This window comes from Zosterops lateralis (genome assembly GCF_965231275.1).
Source record: "Zosterops lateralis genome assembly, chromosome: 11".
Classification (NCBI taxonomy): Eukaryota; Metazoa; Chordata; class Aves; order Passeriformes; family Zosteropidae; genus Zosterops; species Zosterops lateralis.
This window is the reverse complement of record NC_139771.1, coordinates 14490836-14517501: the sequence shown is the minus strand read 5'-3', so window position 1 is coordinate 14517501 and position 26666 is coordinate 14490836. Positions and strand designations below refer to the sequence as shown.

At 40.5% G+C, this 26666-nt stretch overlaps 1 protein-coding gene across 1 annotated transcript in view; it reads right to left on the bottom strand.

Moving 5' to 3' along the window:
• The window catches only part of PTPRG (protein tyrosine phosphatase receptor type G), a 395271-nt gene that overhangs the window by 180435 nt on the left and 188170 nt on the right, over positions 1-26666 (bottom strand). Inside the window, exons 3-4 of the mRNA XM_083869612.1 lie at positions 5861-6040; positions 295-443 (exon numbers count right to left, since the gene is read on the bottom strand). Coding sequence (XP_083725738.1) covers positions 295-443; positions 5861-6040 — 329 coding nt within the window. The remainder of the gene's footprint in view (positions 1-294; positions 444-5860; positions 6041-26666) is intronic.

Sequence of the window (26666 nt, the reverse complement as noted above, 5' to 3'; positions counted from 1 at the left end):
TTGTAAACAGATCCTCCCACACATGCAAAGCTTATGGGAGAAAAGAGAAAAGTGGCTGTTTGCAACTTAACCCATGGGACATGAGGCTTGGCAAGGCCAGCAAAGCAGAGCTCGGAGCTGACATTGCAGAGGCACATGAGACATGATGGATAGAGCGCCGTGAGGGCCGGAAGGGCTGCAAAGTGATATGTGCACTGAAAGAAACATTGCCCTGTTTCACAGTTGCCTCGGACTACAGCAATACATTCTGATTTTGTTTTCTCTGAGAACACGAGCACATGTCTTTCCACTCACCTCAACGGGGAACCTCTTGCCGTTGATGCTGTGTTCAGAGCCAGCTGAGCCATTGCTTTGGCCCCAGTGAAACTCCACTTTCTCTGCCTTGAATCTGCCTGGTAACCCGGCACCACTGACAAAATAATCGTCCTTCAACAGGATGGCAACTGCACACACAGAACAAGGAGAAAGAAACTCTTAGCACAGTTCTGAAAGTTACAGCCTTTGCTCATTAGATCAGAATACTCCTCCTAATGCAAGTAAAATGTTGGGTCATCATTTTTCTCTTTACAGGGATTGGTTAAAAAACAGGTCTGCAAGTAATGTTGGCTAATTCTGGAAGTGATTATGAAGTTACACAGACTACAGAAAATCCCAAAGTCCAAATTTCTCAAGGACATTTTGCCCTCCTTATTGGACTTTGATTAAAATTTAAATGGAAACTACATCAAAACCTGTTTAATGTGGTTCCAGAGAGTAATGGCTGACCATGGTCCCTGCCCTTATAAACCCCTCAAGGACTGTAAATCACAAGTTAAGAAAAGAATGGGTCTCCTTTTTCTCAGATTTCCTCTTTTTTGTTGGTGGAGATCCCTGTGCCCTGTCCCACCTCTACTGTTGGACATGCTGGGGACTTGCCTTAGCCTCCCTGCTCTTCCCCTATGTAAAATGGGGAGAGTCACAATAACATTTTTGAGACCCACTCATGAGACATCCTCCATAGGAACTGAGTTTTATAACAGTAACTCTGATATTATTATTACGTGATTCAATGAGGGTCAGAAAGATCTTCTTTGTATCCTCTTTTCACTTCCTAAAGTCTTTGTATTTTATGTAACAATAAAAGCTCTAGGTCCAAACAGAGGGCAGAATTGTATGGTGGAAGCTGGTAGATGTTACAGGGGAGGCCTGCGGTCCAACCAAAAACTGATTCCAGCTTTCAAAAAATTCCTTTCTGCTACTCTCACTACAAGATCCCCTTCCTTTCCAGCATGTCCTGATTTTAATACACACCATTCCTAAAAATTACTCCCCACAAAATAATTTCTTCTTATTCCTCGCAGAACCATTGCTTAAAAACAGAACTAAATTTTAAATTTTGTTTCTGTAAAAGTCATTGCAGACCAGTGCTTGCTGTGCCTAGAATCCTGTGATTTAAGTTGTGGGGTTGGTTTTGGAGATTTTTTTCTTTTTTAATGGAAATAGCAAACTCACAAGGATATCTCTGTGTTCTTAAGCCAACTGTGTCATCACAACAGGAACATTAATGTAAATCAGTTTTATTATGTAAGGGGGATTTTATTCACTGCTAAAAAAAACCCAAACAAACAAAAACAAAAACCAAACAACCAAAAAAAAGCTACTTGTGAAATAAAAGTTATTTCTCTTTTGGTGACTCAGTGCAGGCTCTCCTGCAGGCCAGGCTTTGTGCCCTCCCTGACAATGAGCTACAGCAGCACCATCTCAAGTGCAATTTTTTCCACACAGCTCAACTTTAAACAGTTTATATCAAAAACATCTAAATGTTAAATTGCATGAGATGTTCAGATGTTTCTAACCTGCGCCAGCAAAATCATGGGGCTGTTTTCTTCCACGATTTCTGCTTCTTTTGGCACTCCCTTTGCTTCCAAGTGTTTTGTGTAGGAGGATGGGTGGTGCAGAACTGGCTATAGGACACTGTCCGTGCCAGCCAAGGTACTGCTGGTAGTCACTGTCTGCTTACACCACATCTGTATCTCTACCTCCCTTAAAAAACTCTCAATGAGCTCAGCAGCATTTTTAACTGGTGAAAAAATCTCATTCAATTAGTTACAAATTCCATAGATGAAATTGTAGGAGATGAGGAACACAGCAAAGCAGATTCGCATTGCATCTGTTAAAAACCTCTGTGGAGATTCAGTTGCATCTAATAAATATTTGATAGTTCCCAAATAATTTATGGCTCTGTCAGGGGTCATTTTACTTGTTTTAGATGAATAATTAAAAGGATAATTAGGAGGATGTACAATCTGAAATGTTCATCTAATTGTTCATTTTACAGTATTTCTTACACTGCTGAGCTGCGTGACACATGTTCCCATCACCTTCCCAGCTAAGCAGCATCCCCTTACTGCCGGGAGCTTCCCTCTTTTTTCTGTGACTCCAGGTACTCAGGACTGATATAACCAAACATCACTTTACTAGGCCTTGGGAGCCACTGCTTTTATCCCAGGATTTCTGTAGAGGGCAAGGAATCAACGCCCAAAGCCCACTAAATTAAAATACTATATAATTGAGATTACAAACCCAAAGAAAATGGTGTGCAGCCACCAGGACCACAATCATATGATGCCACTTTCAGGTTGAGGGCTGGTGTTGGATGCCCATCACCCCTGTGAGAGCAGGAATAAACCTGGACTCAAAGCAGCTCTTCCCCTGCCCCAGCAGAGTGGCTCTGATGGTCAGGACCAGGCAGAGTGATGCACATCACATAGGAAAGATACTTAACAAAACCACACTTCTGGTAGGAATTTTAGTAAGTTTCTCTAAGCAGAATCCTCCTGATTTTACAAGTTTTTGGTATGAACACAGTTAATGCAAATACAACCATGAAATGTGTATATCCTCCAAGTGATCTCTAGCACTTAATACTATGGCCAGCTACTCTAGTGATAAAAATGAGCCCACATTAGTACCTTTGCCAATGTAATTGTGCACAAAAGCACTTCTAGTCAAGACAGAGACCTAAAAAAAATCCATTGACATTTTCTGAATGAAACGGTGTTTTCTGTACATTGTCTGGCCTTTACCTGATAGAGAGGGGAATACAAACAAGAAAGAGTAGAATGAGTCTAAACAGAATTACCTTTCAGAGCCTAAAAATAATTCATTGTTCTGCTGTAAAAAAAATATAAAATTACTAGGTCCTACAGCAATAACAATAACCCCAGCAACATATCTCCTGCCACTTAATGAGCATTAAGGTTAAGGGCCTTTAGCTTTCCCAGGGACCCCTGTCTCTTTAAACCAGTCATTAATTGCTGAGAAATGCCCTCTACATCCATCACCATTTCTTAAACAGTTATTTAGTTGACTGTCTCTGTCAGTCTGCAGTAGGAAGGTCTTGTGTGGCCATCTGCTCCAGGACTCTGCTGCCAAAATGCATCGCGATTTATGGCACAGGCGGCCTCTATCCTCTACCCACAAGCCAAAACAACCTACTTGGTTTGCTGCTCTACCATTCACCACCTTAAAAATTAATGCTAGGCAAGTTTCTTGGAAAGGTCAGAAAACCAAGAAAAGGAATGGGACTTGATAAAACAAGGGAGGAGTCAGGAGCTCAGCAGAAATCAGGGCTGACAGCAAGGCAAAAAGAGTCTTCACGTTACCAGTAAAAGGCCGTAAGTTACCAAGGAAAGTGACAGTTACTGTTGCTCTGAGAAGCAATAACTTGTCAGCAAAAATCCATACCCCAATGGGTGAGGAAATCAAATATAGCAGCAGTGCTAAAATCACCCAGCAGAGAAGACTGAAGCTTCAGCTTCCATTGCCAACTGTGCCAAGACCAGAAAATCTGCTGACACTGTGCAGTTCAACAGAACAAGGTTGTGGCTTGTACCAGCAACAGTGTGGCCAGCAGGACATGGGCAGTGACTGTCCCCTTGTACTCTGCACTGGGCTCAGCTTGGGCCCCTCACTACAAGAAGGACACTGAGGGGCTGGAGTGTGTCCAGAGAAGGCACCAGGGAATGAATCTGGAGCACAGGTTTGATGAGAAACCACTGAGGGAGCTGGGGGGCTCAGCCTGGACAAAAGGGGGCTAAGGGGTAACCTTCTTGCTCTCTAAAACTCCCTGAAAGGAGATTGCAGCCAGGTGGAGGTCAGTCCCTTCTCCCAGGTAACAAGTGAAAGGACAAGAAGATATGCCTCCAGTGTTGCCAGGGGAGGTTTAGATTGAGTATTAGAAAGAATTTCCAAGGGGTTGCCTAGCAGTGAAGAGGCTGCCCAAGGAAGTGCTGGAGTCACCATCCCTGTAGGTATTGAAGAGAAATGCAGATGTGGCACTTGGTGACATGGTTTAGTGGTGTCCTTGGCAGTGCTGGGTTAATGGTTGGAATCAATGTTCTTAAAGGTCTTTTCCAACCTAAATGATTCTATGGTTCTTACATGGTTTCCTATTATATGTGCAGCAATGTTACTGTTACATGTATGGATTGCATTAACATCCTTCTTAGAAGAATAGCACCATCACTTTTTCATGGTCTTTCTAATTATATTTATTGCTGATTACCACAAACAGCCTCTCTGACCATAAAGGGCAGGGTGAATAACATGAGTAGATTAATTAAACACCAAATTTCCATAGCATTCAACCTTGCCTGAACCTCATGCTGCTACCAAGGGCAACCAAGTCAGGATTTCAAAGCAAACAGGAGCACTTTTCAGTGAAGCTGGGAAAAAAAAATCGAAGTAATGCAGCAAAACCCCCAGCTATGCTTGGTGGTGGTTTATGTTAACTGGATTTGCTTTGCAGTGAAAGAAAACAGGCTCACAGTCTGCCACTCCATTTCATCTGAGGGGCAATAACTCCTGCTAAGATCCTGAACTGCTGGAGCTGGATCTGAGGCACTTGCTGGACTCCAGGCCATGGCTCAGATGTGAAGTGCCCTGGAGTTGATGGGTGTATCTGAGGTCACACTGTGTGCACAGCTGAGCCACCAACTCCTGAGTAGGTACATGCCCTGGGTCCAGCTAGCCAACCTGTGACAGGGGATGTGGTACAGAGAGCACTATAGAGATGCATGTCAGATGTTAATGAAGATAAAAATATACTTTCAATAAATAAAATTGAATTAATTAGTGGTTTAATCCAATTCCCTAAAAATACTTGACCTTGTCAAATGAAGAGGGTGGCCTTATAATTTCTGCTTTTTACGTTTTTAGAATTAAAGAGTAATCAAATGCATGAGGCTTTGCATATAAATCAACCTTGACCTTTCGTTGAACTGTTTTGGTAAAAATAAGCAGTACTCATGCCTGCTCTTTTTTCTCTAAAAGCCAGAACAGACAGAGCAGAAAAGGATTCAGTTCAGTGAAGAACACTGTGCTATAATCATATCAGAAACACATTAATAAGCCCCCACTACTCTGAGCAGTTATTGCTCTTTCTTCTCTAAAATCTTCCAATTTCTAAGACTTCCCCTCTCCTTCCCCCTGAGCTCTGCATCTCAGCATTCTTTTGGATTAGGTGTTACAGCCTCCCAAAGCTGATAATTCAAGGTTACACCTTGAAACTCTTACACTGCCTTTTATTCTGAGGAATAACTGACTACCAAGAGAATTAGTTTAGACTGAGAACAAAAAAAAAACCACACCACCAAAAAAAAAAGCAGCCCTCAAAAAAAACCCTTTAAAATCAATCTGCAGAACTAGCTCTGCACAGACTGCAGAGGCAGAGGTAGGTGGCTTCTACTGAAAATTACATTATTAAAAAAATGACAAAAAACCCAAACAACAGAACAATGAAAAAGGAGGAGGGTGGAACATGGCATGAATTTTTAATTGACTGTAGTCAGGCTATGGAGACAAGCAGAAGAGAACATACCTGTTTTTCCTGTGTTTTTCATCCAAGTCTTGTTTGAAGACTCATTGTCGAAACCATCCAGCTGCAGCTCTTGATACTCATCTCCAACGTGGGCCAGGTGGTCACTGATGTCTATGGGAGACTGGTGAGACCCCCCACACTTCTCACTGGAAGTCACCCAGTGCTCGGGACCATAGGTACCTGTGAAAATACACCAGTGTCAACGTCCCAGTGCCTCAACAGTGCTGGATAACTCTTAACTGCGAGGATGAAGCACTTAACCTCCCCAGGTAACTCCACCACAGTGACAATTCCCATGTTTGAAGGAGCTTAAGACTTGCAAAGTTAGGAGGAGACTGAAATCCTTTGGCTTTGTGCTGTGTTCCAGCTTCGCCTCTGGCAGTAATGAACAATGGCCTTTTTTAAAAAACAACTATTCTATAAAACTTTTTGCAGTTCCCAAGCTCCTCTGGTGCATATGTTATCAATTACCATGTTGCTCCAGGAACTTCCCTAAAGCTCCAGCCTTAATATATTACTGTATAGTTTATGCATTCATAATGGACATACAATGTAACAGACACACATTAACTTGTGTTCTTGTAATACTGTGCTTAGATAATATGATCTTTATTAATGATCTCATTTCTTTTGGAGGTTTTGAAGCCAGAAAAGATTAAAAGAAAGAATTAAACTAAATGTATGTTAGTAAATTTGAAGAAAACAACAATGGAAAACAAATTACTCTGGAAGAATTAAACAGGACAATGACCTGACCTGCCAGGAATACACAGCAAATTTCTTTTGTTGCTATTCTTACATGAGTTTTCTGTTTTTGATGAACAATTAAAATAATATGGAAAAATAAAAGGTCTGAGACAAAGACCTTGTCATCCACACCACATACCAGCCTGAGATGTACCAGAACACCAGGGACCCTCAGCACCACACTTAAAAGGATCTAAAATGAATTTCACATTTTTCTTACTAACTCCCTCTCCAACCCTTAAGTTGTATTAACAGAGACTGGGAACTTATCTTCCTATGACTGCAAACAATGGTTTAAGCTCCTGAAATAACAGCACAGATTTCTTGTAAAGCACTTGTTGCTCACAGTTCTTGAAGGGCTTTAGAGCAGGAATCAGCTATGTTATTCTCACATAAAGACAGGGAAATTGATGGCTGAGAAGGGAAGCAATTTGCCCAAGCTCAAATACTAAAACCAAGTTACAACCCAGAGCTGAACTCTGCTCTCCTGAGAGTCCTGGTGTGACACCTGTGTCACACCTCTGAACTACACAACCAGCAGCTCTGCTCACTGGGCAGCCAGCAGGAAATGATGCACCCATGTGCAGTTCTTTCCTGTGCATCTGAGAAGCATATGTATATTCAATTAGTGCCATCCAAACCCAACAGTTGGGAAGGCCAATTTCTTTGGCCCCTGGGTTTTAATCTGTCTAGCTGCAAAGTGCATTTGTGCTCTCTTCTCGTGAGCTGATGCAGGACACTTAATCAATAGCAAGATTTTGCTACACTCACCACACACAAATGCTGTCTGGTACCCAAACAACAATAAGAAAATTTTACTTTTAAGTACAATTAGATAAAATTGCAACCTTGTTTAAAAATAATTTACATCATCTGCCCAAGTTTTAAATCAGTTTTGTTTATCTTGGGGTTCAACTTATATTGTCAGCAAGAGCTGCTTTGAAGTTATTTCCCAACGTACCACAACCAAGGAGAACAGAATTATTAAAATCCCTATATGGGGGAAACCAAATGTCTTCCACTCAAGCACAGTTTTTTTTTTCCCCAATCAGGATGCTCTTAGTAATTGGTTTGTAGTGAGTTAATTGGAAATTCAGATTTACTTTACATATAACCTTGCATCTACCCCATGAAATTTGGGAATTTGCTTTAAATATTTAACACTACACATAATCAAACCCGCCAGCTCTCGTTTTTTGGCTTTATTATAAACAAGGGGTGAGCTTTTCAAAAGCACTCTGCCCACAGAGGCTATCACAGCAGTTTCAGCTGTGCATTCAAAAGGAGCTGTGCACTCCAGTTTTTCTTTTTTAAGTATTCTGGTGTCAATGAGGAATTTTTCCCTTTTTTTAAGTAGACAGATTTATTTTAACAGGGACTGTAGGGTTTCTTCCATGCATCTTGTCACATTTATTTATTTATTTATTTGCTTATTTTAAATATAGCCAGCTCTTAACCTATTTGCAGTGAAAACTGCCTTGTCAAAATGAATAAAATAAGCCATAAGGGTAAACAAACAAACCACCATGTTGAATTAAAACCTCAAGTGACTTAGGTACCTGAACTGACTCTGGCTGAAATGTAGTGTTCACAGACCTTTGAAAGCTTTGTTTCATGGTAAAAAACAAGTCTGCTTTTTTTTTTTTCCTTAGATTAATTTAACTTGCTTGAATTAATTTAATAGCAATAAATCTCTTCCGATAAACACAGTTGCTTCACTTGCTTGTAAATCTATAATCTAACAAAACAAAACCTAGCAGTATCTGCTTTCTTCAGGTGACATTTTAAGCTCCTATGCAGAAAATGTTTCCATACTCGTGCTGAACTATTAAAGAAAAAAAAAATCTAATGCGATGAAACTCTCTCAGCAATTCAAAACCTCTACTTAGTCCTGGTGCTGTGACTCCAAGTCCTGACATCACAAATTACAGTCGTAAGGCTAAGCTCCGATTTAGAGGTTCAAGACCTGCTAGTTCGAATCAGCCCAGGATTTTATAAATGGTTAGGCTTGCCATTAATTTCTTTTGCAAGTTTTTGATATGTAAATGACTACATGGAACGTGACCTGCACCATTATGGCTGCAGCTTGAGACAGATACAGAGGCCATGACCCCAACATCTCCATCCCCAGCAGTGTAGAACTGGGGCTGCCCCAGCTTTAACAATGACCATAGAAAGGGGTGGTCAGGGAGGAGACAGGAAAGCCTTTGAGTTTCAAACCAAACTAAATAAATTACAGCCCTTACCCAAGCAGAAAAAAAAAAAAAAAAAAAAAAAAAAAAAAAAAAAAAAAAAAAAAAAAAAAGGGGGGGGGGGGCGGGGAGGGCTCAACAACCTATAAAATGTAATTAAGAATAGTGCAGTGGGATTCACAAATTCCCAGTGGCCATCAGAAGGGTTCAGGCCCAACTGCCTGTTTTTTTCCATGGACATTCAAGTGCAGTTTCAATTAAAACTGATCTTCCACTACAGATTTCAAATTAATTCTTCTTCCAAGTGTCTCATGCTCCAGACATCCTTGCTTTGCAAAAAAAGCCCTATATCATTAGAGGAGGAAATAGAACACTTTTTCCAAGCTTGCAGATATTGATTACCTATTCCTTCCATCAAAGCACAATTGCCATTCTGCACTGTATAAATCTCTTCAGCGTTAGACACTTTATAAAGTACTGAGAATTATATCATTAATCATTTGCAGTTACACCTGTCTTGCTTTATTGAATTCTTTGTTTTTTAGAACTTTAAATAAATGCTTTTAAATAAAAACATGACACTAAATAAAGACTCTGTTTCACTTAAACCTAGTTAAAAAAAGAAATCCTGTAATTCTGTGTGTGACATTTACCCATCTGAAACACAGGAACTTATGGCTATTTGTATTTCATTTTTCCAACAGTAAGCATGGTGACTTAAATCAAATAAAATTTCAAATGAATTCAAGTTGGCCTTTTAAGGCTGATAGATAATTCGGTTTTCAGAAACCAAGTTAAGAACCCACACCTGTGTTAATAAATAATACACATTTCCACTGAGATGGTGGGACAACCTGCAGGCCAAGGTAAACATCAGATGGGCCCATCCTAGAGCTGGAATATTTGATGCAGAGGCAGCACAGAGAGAATGACAACTGACAATGTTTGGCATTTTCAGGAGCTGAGGTCAGAGTCCTGCCTCCAGGTAACCATGGGCTTGGCTGCAACAGCTGCAGGTCCACACTGGGGCAGGAGGGCTGGATCCACCCCATCAGCCAAGGGCAGCAGGAGCAGGGTGTGCTGGGCTGGCAGCCAGGTCTGGGGGCTTCAACTCTCCTCTGCTGACATCAGGGACAAAAGAGCCTCTGGCTCCAAGGCTGGGAGGAGAGCTGGGGTCAGGGAGCTCAGCAACACTGGGATCTCACACACATTTCAACCCACACTTCAGGACAGAGATGTTATCACCCATCCTTGTCTGAGATTATCTGACACTTCCTAGATTCTTTTCTCGTGCAAAATCATCCTGCCAATGACTGCAGTAACTTTAATAGTTTTTTAATAAACTGTCTGCTCCTTAAATATAGTCCAAGATTACTTTTTTCTTCTTTTTTACTGCACAAAGAAATGAGCAGTCTTCATTAATGAAAAACCATTAAAGTAATGTATTTTGCCAAAATCTAATTAAAGCTTGTATAAAAACTTCCACTTCAGAAAAAAATCAAATATATTTGTTTTTCTCCCACAGGTTTTTTTTTAAAAAAAGTCTGTTATTAAAAACATTGGCATTTCCTTGATTTTACATAACTTTTTAATTAATGGATCAGCTACTCTGATATAAACTGGTGCATAACACATATACCTTTTACAGAGATATAGTTTAACAGAAATTAGCAATTTTTGAGTAATGTGGTTTTCATAATTCATTTGTAAAGAGGTAGAAATACCAACTTTTTTTTTGTTTTTTTCTCATTTTCTAAACATTTTTACAAAAATGTGATTTTAAGTCTCTCTCACACTTTTCATGTCAGTCCTGATATGGAAAGAACTAGTTTAGGGGTTTTAATTTTGGAGAGTTTTAGTATTTGTTCTTTGTTCTTTTTTGAACAGAATTACCTCTGACAAATCTTTCTCTGTACTCAATGCTTCTTTACTTTTCATTTTTGAATGAAAATGGTAATAATGATTGCAAAGCAATCAAATCCCCTCATTCCTGCAATTAGCTTGGTCATTTCATGAAAACATCCTATCCCATCATCTTAATAAGGTAGAAAATTCCATGTTTCTCTTGGGGCAAAATCCAACCAGTTATTAGGGACTGATGAAATGAGTTAGTATTTCCTCTTCAAATAAAAACAGAGGTCCCAAGCTTTTGCTTGCACAGCTCTATAGGGGCAGCCTACAGACTTCAAGGACCACAGCAGGTAAGAACCTCTGTAAGTTTTACAGGCTCTGGATAAACGGAGATGCTTCCCCTTTCCATGGACTGGCAGCTGTGACCTGCCCAACCACTCCAGCATTTAGCTACAGATCTGAATCTCTGTCTCCAATCTCTGTCCTGCTTGAACTGCTCCATCACCAGCCAAATCTCAAGAAACACTGAAATATCACCAGCAGTAAACCAGATCAGTTCTTTTCTTCCACAAGGAGAAAGAACAAGGAAGAAGTGCCCTTGCTCAGCTACAAAGTAAAGAACTTCAATTGCATGTTGGATTTTCAAACAGGAAAAAATTGTTTTAAACAAACAAATATCAGTGAAATTCACTACAGAAGGGAAGCATTTTAAGATTCTTCAGAAATTTCAGTCCTGGGGCTCTTCTCTGTTATCTGGGACCAAAAATCCTGAAGTTGTTACTTGATGGCAGAAGATCTCATCATCACTGTTTGCCATGTAAAAGGAGCTGTATCAGTAAGTCCAAGAAGGCACTGAAGAAGGTGCTTAAGCCACGTAAATAGTGACAGGAGGTAATGCATGTACTGCAGATTCAGACTGGCTGAAAAATCAGCCTCACTTTACCCTCTCCTCTCACTTGCAGTCCCCTCCTGGGAAGCAGAAATAAAGTGAAACCTGTAGGATGAAGCCTAAAGACTGCATTTAGATACAAGGCCGAAAAGAATGATTTGAATGACATATCTCTGGCTGATTGATTTAGCATGAGGCTGCAGAGCTAAAGGTTTAAAAATCCCTAAAGCCTTGATAAAAATCAGTAGCATCTTTCAGAGGTCTTCCTGTTGCAGAGAAAGCAACCAGGTTGTTAAATCATTATATTAGGGGGAAAAGTTGCTGAAATTATACCGTCTTGCTCTAAAGTGATGGCATACCAAAATCAAAGGGATGGAGAAGGAGAGCCTGTAGTTAAGAGTTCACAGTGCTGCTTTGAACAAAGATTTCCTGCCCTGGGGGAAAAGGGCTTTTCATTTTATTATTCTCTGTCATCACTCTGTTTAACATGAGACACTCGTGCTTGCAGAAAATTCCAATTACTGCTTGAAAAATGAGACCGAATACCAAGAGCAAGATCCTGAAGAGCTTGCTGAGACAAACAAGTCTGAGCAATCTGCAAGCTCAGTACAGGGAAGGTGTGCAAAGGCATGGCAGAGGTGTAAACAAGCAGGGACAGTTTTCTGAGAAGTCAAAAAATCTGAAAGAAACTTTGCCCAGGAACAATCTCTAATAAGGCACATTTTAACCAGCACTTGTTGGAACAAAGGCAGAATTCAGGAAGATGGAACAAAAAGAAGTTGGATTTAGATAACCTCTGAGGCACCTGCAGCAGCAGCACAGAAGCACCTATGCCACCACAGCTACAGCTACAGCACTGCCCAGCCATGGGGCTGTGGAAGGAAAGCTGATCTTCAAAAACTGATGGTGTCAGTGATACTGTCACACTGCCAGAATGTGGCAGATGCAAAAAAAGGCTTTAAATCACTCTCCTAAATATAAACTATCCTATAATGTCTGCAGCTTTTAAACTGAAAGACAGAGTGACGTTCATGTTCTCCTTAAATTTTCATATCCACAGATGCTACAGTTATTGCTAGATTTTTAATTAAACTTCCTAACCTTCAATTACCTTTGGTGAAGTTTTTAATGTATGTTTTCAACCTTTGTATTCCTTAGTGAACTATTCTCAATTATGCAGCCACAAATGTAGTGACTTTTTATTATACATCCCACCCCCCACTCATATACAGACTTTGTGCATCCCAATTTTGTTCCTCTAAAAAGTCTGAAGCTGCCATGAATCTTGTATGAAGCTCCCACTGTACCTATCAACCTGCCAGTGGCACAAATGTATGATAAATATCCAACATTAGGAAACACCAGGACCTTAGGACTAACAGTGCAGGAAGCTCACAAGAAAGTGGAGTAAGTGTAATTACTAAAACAAGCTTTTTCCATAAACATTTCAAGTTTTAGCATTTGTGAGCTGAATAATTTACCACCACACAAAAGTGAAAATGGTACTAAGTTTAGCTAGGCTGGCAAAATAGTTTGAAGCTTTTTCAGGGGTGTCTCACACAATAAACTCTAGATAGACTTGCCTAATGACCTGTTGAATTTTACAACTAATATTTCAAAATTATTTATATTGAGCACAGAGCACAACAATATCAATGAAATTATTATGCTGAACTCACTGAGTGGGAGGATAAATTGTGGTATTGAAAGTGCCTGCTGGTGGCAAGTGACTGAGACAATGTATATCTACATCCTCTGTTTTTTATAATTTTCTACATTTTTAATAAATGTATCTGACATCTCACACCATTCATTTCATAACTGTCAGAGGCCTTTTAAAAACTGCTCACCCTGAGCTGCATATAATAAACGAGGTGATAACTTACAATATAAGGAAAAAACAGGAGATTAATTTATATGAAGGCATCGTAAATTACTTTTCTTCTATTCCTATACTAGTTCAGTAAAGCTTTATGAAGACTAGGGACAGACATAAAAATAGATTTTTTTCCTAAATATAATTTTAAAAAGTATAAATCCTAATGGAAATTACAGAATGAAGATGTATTATGAATCAATGCAGTGGCTCAGTGAGAGCACTTTATGTTGTTGGGAGGAAGACACAGATTTCAGTAATGGGTGCATTGGAGAGGTCACATCCAGGCCAAGTTTCTTGCAGAAGGGTCTCCTTTTTCAACTATCCTTTTTTTTCATTTACAGGGCAATATCTGGATAATGATGGACCTTGACAGGAGGGACATTTATATTGCTGCAGTGCCCCAATGCAAGAGAAGGAAGAGGGGCTCCATTCTTACAAAACCTCACTAGCTAACAGCTGCTGCCTCAAAAAGCTTAAGGTGAACAATGTAAGACAAACACAATATAAAACATCTCAAAGTTGAACAGATGCATCCCCCTGGGCTAACCTCCCCTTCCCTGTAACACCTTGCTTCATGCTTTCTTCTCCAAGGCCATCTTCCAGAGCTGGCACTAACACACCAGAAAGGTGATCAACCTTCCCACGAGAAAGAAAAGAAATACAATTTCTTCCAGAGAAGAAAGATAAAAGAAGAAATTAGTCTGGTGTTTCACAGAATTAAACATATGAAAAAGCATAAGCTCATACAATGTTGATGTAAAACATGGTTCCATCTGTGCTACTCTAAGGAGAAGGCATTGTGTGAACAAAGCACTCAGAAAATAAATCAGAGCAAACAAGAGGAAGAAACTGGGTGAGAAGCTTTCCCACCCAAGAGTTGTTGGATGCAGATGGAGGCTTTGGGGGCTTCAGTGAGACTTTGTTGAAAGAAAAGGAAGCAAGAGGACCTGAATTTGGCTCAGTGCTAATTACAGCCACCGTTGCCAATAACCAGAGAAGGCAAAAGCCAGGAAGACAAGCAGCCAGTTTGCCACTTCTGTGCCTGTGATCTTACCCTGCACTGCAGGTGAAAGTCTCACAGGACAGGATCTGGAGCTGAAACTGGGGAGCTGCCTGGGAGCATTTGCTGAGCTGAAACTGTGGGAAACAGACCTCAGGCTGCAGGAGCACCCAGGTAAGAAGGAGCAAGAACAGACATGATGGGCTCAGGAACCCTTTTGTGGTTTTTGAACCAGAGATCATGGATTGTTTGAGGGCTTGACTGAGACCCTGCTGAAGCATCAATGCTCCCGTGCTGCTGAACCTGCCAAGGGGCTCAGACATGAACACTGAATGACAGTGACAGTAACAAACCATGACATTTACGTCAGGAAATCTAAAATTCCCATCTTGCTTCTCTGTCTCCTTCCGACCACCAGGAGCTACATGCTCCATTTCACTCCCTTCCTTTACAAAGGCAGAAATTCACCTGTCTCATCAGAGCAGCTGCAAGGATTGCTCAGATCCTTGAAGAGAGCTACAGAGATAAAAAGCTGTGCAAAACTCAACTGTCCCACTACAGATCTTTGTGCCAGGGTACCTGCAAACACATTTAGAAAAAACCCAGTTCTAGTTATTTCTCAAAGCACCACAGACTTGAGTCCTATTACTTCTCATATGTACCCTTAATAGGCTTGATCTCACCAAAGAAACTGCTAACGTAAATGATGCATCACTGTAACTTAATTACCTCCAATTTGGGTGGGTACAGGAACAGAAAGTACCTTCTCTTGATTCCCATCTGTTCCTTGTAACTAACCAAAGAAGCCCTCCCCAGAGCTCTGTCTCTGAGAGCCAGCATGACAGAAAAAAAAGAAAAGGAGGAGGAAAGACAGGAAAAAGCTCTATATTTTTATTGAATTTTTGCAGGATGCAAGTTAATAAAAGACCCACAGAGAGCACAGAGCAATATAGAAAAGGAATAAAGGGAGGGAGGGCTGATATCAATAAAGCCTATCCAGAGGCACTGCTGAAAGTACTCATCATTTCAAAGGAAACCTACTACAGAAATAATTTTCACTTGTTGCTTTGGCTCAGGTTTACAAAAAATAGAAGTATCCTAAGCAGAGGGTGGATTTAAAAAATAAAGCCAGGAAGGCAAAATTATCTGTTGTTGAAACATGTCACCCTCAGCTTTTGAAAACCCCTTGTTGATTCCTAACCTGAGCAGAGACAGCCACCAGATTAAGACCTCACAGTTCAATCACAGAAAACATTACAGTCCCCAAAATCACTCATCAAAACTCGACTAATACTGGCTTTGCCATGATATTGCCTTTTTAGGTGAAAATCAACTTTTGCCCAGCTAAGTTCTTAATGGCATCTCTGTTCCAAGAGCCTTCTCAATCCAGCTGTCCCTTTCACTAATATTCACCAGTAAAACAGTTCCCAGGAGAGTTGCTGGGAGATTGCTAGCTTTTACTTAATGACACACAGTGAACCCTGCCCTCAGTTCCTATTAACATTCAGTCTATGTTTCTATCATTAATTTAAGAGGAATGAATAGGAGGACAATAAGCAGCCACAGTGTCCAGCCTGAGGTACTCCATCAGAAGGCACTGCTTCTGTGGCTGACAGAGAACATTTACAACTGGTTTTCTCATTTTTGTTCTGTATCTGTCATTTCCAGTATGTTACACTACCTGGCTTAAACTGTTCCCAACCAGCTTTAGTTTTCCAACAGGAAAGTCTACAATTAGGAAAAAATAAATAACCCACCAAAAAAACCCAAAACCACACAAAGCCAAAAAACCCAACAAATGGAAGTCGTGAAAGGGACCTAATGTTCTTAATGTGGATTTTATTTGGTTGTACCCCTTCTCTCCAGATGAGTTTTAGATGGCAACCTGTCAGTGCTGGAGGAGGGCACTGGCAGCAGCCCCTCTCCTGCCCCAGACCCCTTCCCTTTTGCAGCACTACCCTTGGGCAGGGAAATGCATCTCCTGCTCAAATGCACAGGAACACCTGAGCAGCCGCTCTGGGGGAAAAGCAGCTGCTGCAGAGAGCTGGCAGCAAAGAACTGCTGTGATGGATGGAGTCAGGGTGAGCGCTGCAGGAGATTCACTCCTACTTTACCTGTGGTGCACATTCAAACACCATGTTAAATACAAAAAACCCACAAAAGATCCCTCAGCTGGGATGAAAGTTCTTTCCTCCAGCAGCTCATGAACGGTTCATTTAGGGATGCTCACCCCGGAGCGCAGCTTGCAGGCTTTGGGATGCAGCTGCTCCCAGGATGAATTTTCCCTGAGGGCAATGTAAAGGGCAACACCTGCTCCTCCACCCCACTGCCTGCAGCTCCCACAGCTCCCACGGGAGCATCTTCATTGTTGCCACCACCAAGGATGCTCAGAAGCCAGGCAGGTATTCCCACCCCACTTGCTGTTGGGCGTGGGGAGGGCAGCAGCCAGCTCTGGACATGCCTCCCTGTGCTCTGCAGTCACAGCAGTGTTTGGGCAGCCCACGGTGACACACACCAGCAACTGGCATCTGGAGTGTATCCCTTCACTGTGAAATCTGTAAGATATGGGATTTATATGGTGTCTGCAGAGCGTATTAGAAGATCATCAGCGTCATCATGTCTTTTCGAGACAGCCATAATTATTCAGGCTGTTACTTTATCTCACCGGTGCTTTTGAAAAACTATTCAATATTAGCAAACTCTCACTAAAAACAATGTTTTGGTTGAGGGACTAATCTTCCTATCAGTACACAGCCATACCTGGGCTTATCTACACTACCAATTCCCTGCTGACTGAGTGGATTCATTAACAACACAATCTCTGGTGACTGAAATGAAGTCTCATTCTTCGTATCACCGGTGCCTTGCTGTTTGCTTTTCCTTCACAGTGTGCACACAAGTAATTAACTTACTATGCTCCGCTAGCTCCTGACACATTACTTGGCATAGAAAAATTCACCAGCAGGTAGTTAAGCATGCAAAATATTTTCAGTCAAATGAACTTCATAACAAAGCTCTACTTAGGAAAAATGCAGCTCTTTCTGATACAATGCTAACAGACAGCACACTGCCCATCCCAGCAGCAGCTTTTTGAGAGGTAACAAAAAAATATATATAATTTTTACCATTTTTGCTCAACATGTAGGAAATTCCTTTAGGAGGGAAACCTGGTAAGCAGTAGATGCTCACTGAAAGGATGACCTTGGAGACCAACCTGATTGTCCCTTGTAGAAATCTGATGTAACAAGGACAGACATAGGATTCACATGGAATGAAACAAAATGGGGGAAAAAAACCAAGCAATGCAAATAGGAAATTCCAATGCAGCATGGCTGAGATTACAGGTGTCTGGAGTACGGAAAAACAGCGCATTTCAACTTTTACAGAAAATTTTAAAAAAGGGTAAATTGCTATTTAAAGCCTGAATGCTTTCAAGCCTAGAGAAACGGCAGTGAAAACTCCCTAAATAAAAAAATGAAATTTACTGTATGCTTCACCTAATGAGTCCACTGAGGAACATGACTTGAAATATTTAAGTTTTCTCAGTAATGTCAAGAAGTAAAACTGGAGTAAAGTTACTGCTGTACTTAAGGTTAAGGTACAAAGAGAAGGTGACTTAGGAGGAAGCAGTGTGGGGATGCTGGGCTGACCCCAGTACAGACTGGTGTCACTGATGTGACAACACTGGCACTGAGTTTGGTGTCACAGGACTTTCCTCTGAGAATATAAAGATACCACAGCCTTGTAGGGCTCTCCTCTGATTTGAACACACCCTAAACTATCATTTTAATCACCACAATATTTTTCTAGTACCAGAGGCTGGGAAGCATGGGATCCTCACACCATGCTGCTGCAGTCCAGACAGTGCTGTACAAAAGATCACTTGCTCTACACTCTCCTGGTCCTTCCTTTAAGCCAAAACTAGCTGAAACTCAAAAATTTATGCAAAAAATACTTGACAAAACACCGGAAACTTGGTTGTATAAAGACCCATTCACAATATTTTTCATTCCAGCTTTGACCTTTCAGAAATTCAATGACTGTATTGACCTAAAACACTGGAAATTGTTATCTTGAAGTTTCCTTCTGCATAAGGAAAAAAAAAAATCCTTAGAAGTCCTTCTGAAGTCTGGGAAAATGAAACTGTTCTTTTCAGTTTTTTTCCAGAAGATATTTGTTCCTTTCCCCTCCACAGGGCATGTACCTTTGCCAAACCCAGACTGTTGTTTCGACTCATTCGGTCACAAAAGTTGGTTCCTCGTGTTCCATCACAGCAATTTTTGCTTGGGACAAAAGAAATAGATCTGCAGAGGACAGAATTCACTGTGATTTGTGTATATCATTTTCCTCTATTCTTGCACTGCTTTCAACTCGGCTCATTTAAATATAGCTCCTGTCATACCCATCATTTTCAGTTCACCTGTTATGCAAAACCACACATTCCAACAGAGCAGCCTTTGCTGCATAGTTTGTACAGATTCTCTACTCCAGGCCTGAAATCCTTATTCATTTACAAACTAGATGTTCCTTGAACAGTATTTCCAGTTGCTTAACTGGCATATTAATGCACAGAATAGAAACCAGATTTTGTTTTTTCTGATTTTCGTCAAAAATAAATTATCTCACTTAACCCCTGGCATCCTTGATAGTTACCCAGGTCTGTAAACAGTTACTTAATCAAGGAAACCCTTGTTATATTTCCAAAAGACTGCTGAAGCTTGCTCTGTTCCAGAGGAAGGAATCTCAGGTTTTGTTTGGTTTTCCACTCCTACAGTATCAGTAAAAACTAACAGGTTTTCATGCCAGAAGAAACAGTTGGATAACACATACTGACATGACAAGCGTGAGTTACTACACTTCACACAGCCACCTCTCCGAGCCTTGAAAACAGTTTTCACCTTGTTATTGAGGTATTGAGTATTGAAGAACTCAAATCTTGAGTAGTCATTGTGTGAGGCTTTTTGGTTTTGTTTTTTTAAAGGTTGTTCCCATGTTTAATTGCTCTCCAAGTTTCAATCTGCAGCTTACTTCTTACACCAGCTCACCAGGCGTCCAGCCCAGTCCTTATTTGCCTTCCAGTGGCAGACTGCAGGTGATCTTCAGGACACAGCATCTTCCCTTGATGGAGATGCAGACTTCTCAATCCAGGCAGTTGTGCCAGACAATTTTTCTCCAGAACTATTGTTCAGAGTAGTCAGCCAGGCTGGAAATTCAATGAGAATGCTGAATAGACCCAAATAGAGCCTTCCACTGCCTTAATCAGAGGATATTTCTTGGATCAGAGATGTGTAAAGGAATCCTGTCTCTCCTCCCACAGATATCCTCCAAGAGCCTAGAATCCTTCTTTCAGCTCTGATGGAATTTGTCAATGGACTTGCAGCATCCAAAAAGCAATGGAGGGGGGAGAAAGAGATCAACAGAGCCAGCCTAAGTACCACACACAAATATACAAAAAAGTTTTTTTCCTTCAGGTCAACTCTTATTAGTTTCACCTACAAAAATCCAGATTCTGACTGGCTCACTGTGGGGCCAAGATCAATTCCTACTCTGCTGAGCAATGCACTGTTGCACTTGTTTGTATTCCTGTGGTATCCATGACCTTACACTGAATCCAGGAGGAGCCTTTTGAGGAGCAGACAGACTTTCTGGTTTTGTTTTGCTCAAAGTAAAATACAAAATAGATTTCAATCCATGACTGGAATTTATTTCCGGTACAAATATATGGGAATAAATTAGGAGTATTCAAAAAGCAGTATTTGGGAACAAGGACCAAAATACATAATTAAACACAACCTTCCTGATTATAGAGCATGTCTTAAGCAATTTCATGACTTCATTAAGGCTATAGTTGGTGGGCTCAAGAGACTGAAGTCTTGGTCTCTTGAGTATGAATTATGTCCAGCATTTTAAACTAGAAACTTTCCTGGCTCTGTGGTTTCAAAGGAAAATCTGGAAACACACACAAAAAATGCCCAGGACCCAGAAGGCAAATGAGATCCTTAAAATTACTCTCTCTTTTCAATCTCCCTTGATTTGTTTTGGTTGGCCTCACTACCTTTGAGCACCTGATCCTGGCAGTACTCCAGAGTGCCTGACTTTATTGACAAAACCAAGAATCTAATCCAGGGAAAAAAACCAAAAGAAACCAAATCCATCAATAGCAGGAGCTGGGCTAATACACCTGGATCCACTTGGGTGTTCAAGGCCCAAACACCTTTCAGTGCTTGGCTTGGAGCCGCTTCCACTGTCTTTATAAGCAAATGAAAATCCATGGATTGCTATTTATCTCAGAATGATACACTCTAGGTGACAACTACAACCTTCATACTATCTAACAATAAAAAAGGTGGTTTTTGTGGGTTTTTTTGTTTGTTTGGGGTTTTTTTTTCTGGTAAAATAAGATCTATTTGTATCTTTTCCAGGCCTTTTTCAACAACTGCTTTAAAAGCACATACAGCACTCTTGTTTCTCCCTCAGTTGTGATGTCCTGCACAAGCTCCTGCTCTCAGAAACACAACCTGGTGCACACCTTTGGGAAGAGATTATTTTCTAAGGGACAGAAGCTCATGCAAATAGCTAAACTTTGTGAGAGTGGTTGCACCAATACTTTTATGTCTCTTTAGCTATCAGTGACTGATACCAGCTGTCTTTTACTTCTGGTCTCACTGGTCTGTTCAGGTTTTCACAGCAGCAAAAAAAGCAAGCAGGGCTTATTCTGAAGTAAATTCTGGATGTAACCACTTATAACTCCGCTAACAGAGAGAAGCTAGTAAATCAGTAGTAGGAGTTTATTAATTTAAGAGTTATTGAGACACATCTTATTGATCTTTACTCACACTCAGCCTCCAGAGTTTACCTCACAGCTCCAGTTTATGCCTCGATTAAGTGGTTCAGAGAAGCCTTGCATTTTATAGCACGCATATCATGTAGCATAATGCTCCTGCTATGATGACTTGCAAACTAAGCAGTGGATTTATTGCCCTAGAATAGACTTCAGTTTTACTCACACCAGGCAGCCAGCACAAACAGTCCTGAGTAAAGCTCACAGCTTGGATGTGAGATGCCCAGAGCTAACCCAGCCAACAGTGGTCTACCCAGCTTTAGCTCACTTGTGTAGCCACACAATATCAGCTAACTAGACATTAGTTTCCATTTTCAGCATTCACATGTTTTTGTGAACATTTCTTTTTATAGGCTCTGATTCAGCAGAGTACTTAAGCACATGCTTTACTTTAAATAGCTGAATAATCCAATGTCTTTTCAGCAAATGTTTAACTTTAATTGTGTGAATAGTTCCAGTTCAAGGGCTCCTTATATCTTGGACACTGAGCACTCACTTGTGTGCTCCATCCATTCACAGATATAATATAATTCATGGGCTTCACATTATGTATTTACTAAAGTGCTTTGCTAAATAAGGTCCTAAAGCAAACATGCCCCAGCCAGAGTTTATTTAATAACGCTTCTACAAATTCAGTTCTAAACTGTTAAGAATTTTTAAAAAGAAAACTAAGTAACCATAGGATTTACTTCAATTTCTGTCATATCTCTACCTTGATTTAGCCCTGACTATGATTGTGGCAACATGGTTCAACAAAGTAATAGGATTAATTTTTCTCAACCCATATGAAAAGTTGTGCTTGCTTTTAAAATAATAATTAAAAAACCAACAAAGTAACAAACCAACCTAAAAAACAAAGCCTCTGCAGGGGCTTTTCCTGTCAGCCCATATGTCACACAGAGCCATCCTGCACAGGGGCTGTAGCAACATTGGGAAAAAAAAGGGATCACCTTGGATGGAGAACTGGTCTCTTTGTTTACAGCATTTCTAATCCTACAATGTATTTAATCTGCAAAATATGATATTTAATTACAAAAACATGACCAAAGTGTGACTTTTTTCCCCCCAAGTCTGCAATATCCAAAATAGATATTCAAGTTCCTCTCCCATAACCACTGCTGCCTTTTTACACAGAAGCTGATGAATTTTCCTCTCATTAGAAGACTCCAGCAGCTGTGGCTTAAAGAAGAACACCAAATACTGTGAGGGCAACAATAAAACTCCCAGACCTGGCAGTGCTGCCTCATCCCTCTGGGCCATTTCTATTCCAAGCTGCTCCCCACTGAACCACACAGGGCAGGGCCCCTTTCTGCTTTGGTAGCTACTGCTTAGATGCTTCAAAATATGGTAGTTTAAATTATTAGAAAAAGCAATGCATAAACTCCCAGCCTACCAAAAGCCAGTTCTCAATAAATGGTAGATTAAAAGGCAAAGAAGAAAATTCACACTTTACAGGCATCTGCCCTCAGAGCAGGACATTTCCCTTGCCTGGCATTAACTCATTATTTCAGATGAAAGTCCCAGCTCCAGCCCTGCAGGTAAAGCAAGTTTATGTTCTAAGGTGGCCAGAGAAGACAAATTAAAGAGGGTAAAAAAATGTAAACAGAGCCAGATGCACCTGAGAACAGAAAGAAACTAAAATTGCCTTAAAAGATAAAAGGATTAATCTCTTCTGACCAGTAGCTGTAAAACGTGTAATGAATTTAGACACTTCTTTTCCAAAGGAACAAAGCTATTTGATGAGATAAGTATTATTAAGATAGAGCATAATAACTATAGTGTAGAAAACTGCTCATTAGTTGGGGCTTAATTGCTCTTACAGTTGGCGAAGAAGCAGTAATTATTATACCCAAAAAAGATCTATATTTCGAGATTACTTGCTTTTATGCATGGAACAAGAATACTACCTTGATATTAAACAGAAATTTAGCCAGAATATATCCAGTGTCATCCCACTGGAACTGAACACTGACAACTGTATAACTCTCTGTGAAAGTAAAAAAGGAACTATTGATTATAGTGAAGAATGCAATTGTACATTATTCTGAAACAAGACTTTGATATTATAGTTATTTACTCACTGAGGTCTCACTGTTTGCCTGTTTTGTTTATAAATATTTACCATGTACTATCTCATAAAATAATTGCTATTCAATGTGCACAGTTAAAGCCATTAGAAATCTGGCTGTGTGTCTCTCCATTCTAATCTGTATGAAAATATATTAATTCAGTTTTTAACATGTGAGTCCTTACAGCTGAATGTCCTGAGCTTTCTTTGCCAGGTTAACACATGCAAACATTTGCAGAGAAGCAACATCTCTGTTCCTGTGGCTGACCATCAAACACAGACCCCACAGGGACTCCCACTGTCTGTAGGACTTCCAGGACATTTTGGTGATATTAGAGAGGATTACCAAAGACTGCAACATTTTCAGCCCTCATAAGCAGTCAGCACTTCTTCACAGGGATATTAAACAGTCTCTTAAAAAATAGCTTTTTAATTGATGCACAAATAAAATCTGAATGAAAGTGCTGAGCTAGGAAAGGCTTCACCCCAAAATGCTCCCATGAGAAGCTCCACCAAAGTTCAGTATGAAGAGGTTCCCATGCTAACAGGGCTTTTTTGCCAGATTCACGGGGCACAACAGATCTCTGAGTGGTAAACAGCCTCATACTCTGGACTCTGCAAGGCACAAGTCAGGCCCAGGTCAGTTCTGCCTTGCAGATTTCAAGGATGTGGGTAACCACTGCAGCCCCATCTCAGAGCCAAGAGCTTCCTTCCCCAATGTCACAAGGACATAAAGCTTTAACAGGGTGCCCCAACCACCCCTGTCCCAAACAGTACCCAGGTTCACTAATGCTAAAAAAGATAAAAGGAAAAATTTTTTGGATTTGTCATCAGCATCTGGCTGGGATCTGCAGCACCCACATGAAGTACAACCAATTTGGTGATATCACCTCATTCTCTCATAAATCATGGCTGTAAAACAAATAATGGTAGGGCAGCCAAGGCTAGAGACAATAAAAGACTTTCAGGCCAGTTTTTATTTAATTTGATTGTATTTCAAAATAATGATATCCCTTTAACTATGGGAAACATGCTCCAGCTGTTCTCCAGAGCCTCTATGGGCTTGCAATTTCCTTCCCTGTGCACTTCCAGATGTTAAGGGGCACCCTGGAAGGCCCCCACGACCCAGGTTTCTTGTTCTTGCTCCCTCACCAGCACCAGGGAATCTACAACAGCAGTGAAAGCTGCATCCAGCCCCGAGCAGCACACAAAAAGATTTACATGGGATTTCAGCACAGAGGGTCTTTTGCAAATCCTCGCGTTGTGGGAGAGGTGAGATTCACAGCATCCTGACATTCTGAGCCCAAGGGATCAGGGAGGGTCTTTTAAGTGCAGAGCACCAAGCCCAGATCTACAGCACTCTTGTTTTTCTGCAGCATCTGTAACCAGAGTAACCTCACAGGCATGGCCCAAGGCTCTGTCCTACATGGAAGTACATAAATATGTTTTTTGGAACTCTGAAACTCATGTGAACAAGATGTCTCTGAGCAGCTTTTGGGAACTGACACCACACAAGTAGTTGGTTTTTCTGCTTTATAAACCTCACATATATTTTTATCAATTAAAAACAAATTTCAAGAAAAATGAAATGTTGGAGATTTCCTCTGTGATGATAAGGCATACATATATACACCTTAAACATCATTAAAATATTTTTGATGTAGGTTTTGAAATCTCTTCAATGAAAAAACCCCAAATCTCTGATGTACAAAATGATGAATTTTAAATCCTGGAAGATCATTCTGTGATAATTACTAATCCCTTTCTATCACCCAGATAAACTTAAGAGAAGAATATTCCAAAGGAAGAGATAAATGTAGGGTAATGTGCTATTCTGCTTTTACAAACTAGGAAGCTTTTCTAGCTAGATTCAGCACCTAAACTTGCACAGAAGTAAATTGCAGTCCAAACAGATTATATCACTTTCAACTTCATATTGTTTGCATTAATCACACTTACTCTTTTATATTTATGGAGGGATTTTTTTTTTTTTTACAGGATCAACATTAATCGCGTAGCAGATCAAATATTCCAGATTTAAATAAAATCTGTTCATCATTATGATCATTAGGTAATGGTTTTGCCTACCTTTGGGACCATAGTAAACATTAAAATTCAATTTATTTAACATTTACTGCTCATAATAATAAAAAAAGAGCACCATTTCCTTGCAACAACAGCAAACTGTCAGAAAACTCTTGAGAACCAGATTTAAAAACAAAATAAAACAAAACAAACAAAACCCACCACAGTTTGAAGACTAATGACGAACTGAAGAAAGGATGTAAACACACAGGATCTCCTGTATGGACTGTGTGCCTCATCCTGCAGCTTCTAACTCTCCTGCTGCTGCAGAGCCTGTAAGGCTGGGGCATTGCTGTCCTTTTGAGCTGCAAACACCTCCGAGGGTGGCTGCACAGCCCAGGAATTGCAGATTTAAACTGATAGATAACTGGTTTTCTTTTCTTAGATACCACTCATGGACTCCTTATGCAAACCCTTGGATGCCCAAGGGGGCACAACCCCAAGCCTGGGCAGGTGACTGAGGATGTGCTCTGTGTGTCCCCTGCTGCAGGACAGAGCAGCACACACAGCTGTCCTGGGGACAGCCAGCACTCTGCAACAGCTGGGTGAAAACCTTTGTTTTCCCAGTGATATATCTGCATCATTAATCAAGCTCTGATAAATGCGTTCTTTTACCTAAATTGATTTTCTTTTCAAAGCTCCCTTTGTCAGCTGATTTGCTAAGTGCTAGAGGACTGCACATCTCGCTGACTGGAGCTCCCCTGTGTATTCATTTTCCTCACAGGTTCCCCTGCAGAACTACCAGAATTTCACTGATTATTTTTCAGTAGGCACTTTGTTAGACTACTTATAAACATACTGACCTAATTGCTTTTAATTATTCCAGTGAAGTCCTGCTTTTACAGCGGCTATTTCCTCCCACACAAAAGGAGAAATACTACTGTGAGAAGCATTGAAAAATCCATAGCCTGGGCTTCTCTCTGAAGCCTAAATCAATCTGAAGTTTAATGCACACTGTAAATGTTTATGTGCATGTGTTGCTATTGTACATGTATGCATGCATTATACAGGCTTCTTTTACATCTATATACATCCATTTATCACACAAACCAAAGGGGGCTCAGAAGACTGCAAACCTATTTAATTCCCAGTTTTGGAGACAAGGCTGTTTTCTTAACAGCTCTCTAAAGGATCCAGGCAAATTTGGTGTTTTCACATTCATTCCTGGTGTTTTGAAAATTGTTTAAATTTTAGCTATCCACCGAGCCTGTTCATAGCCACATATATATTTCTGCAGGATGAGTTGGACTGTTA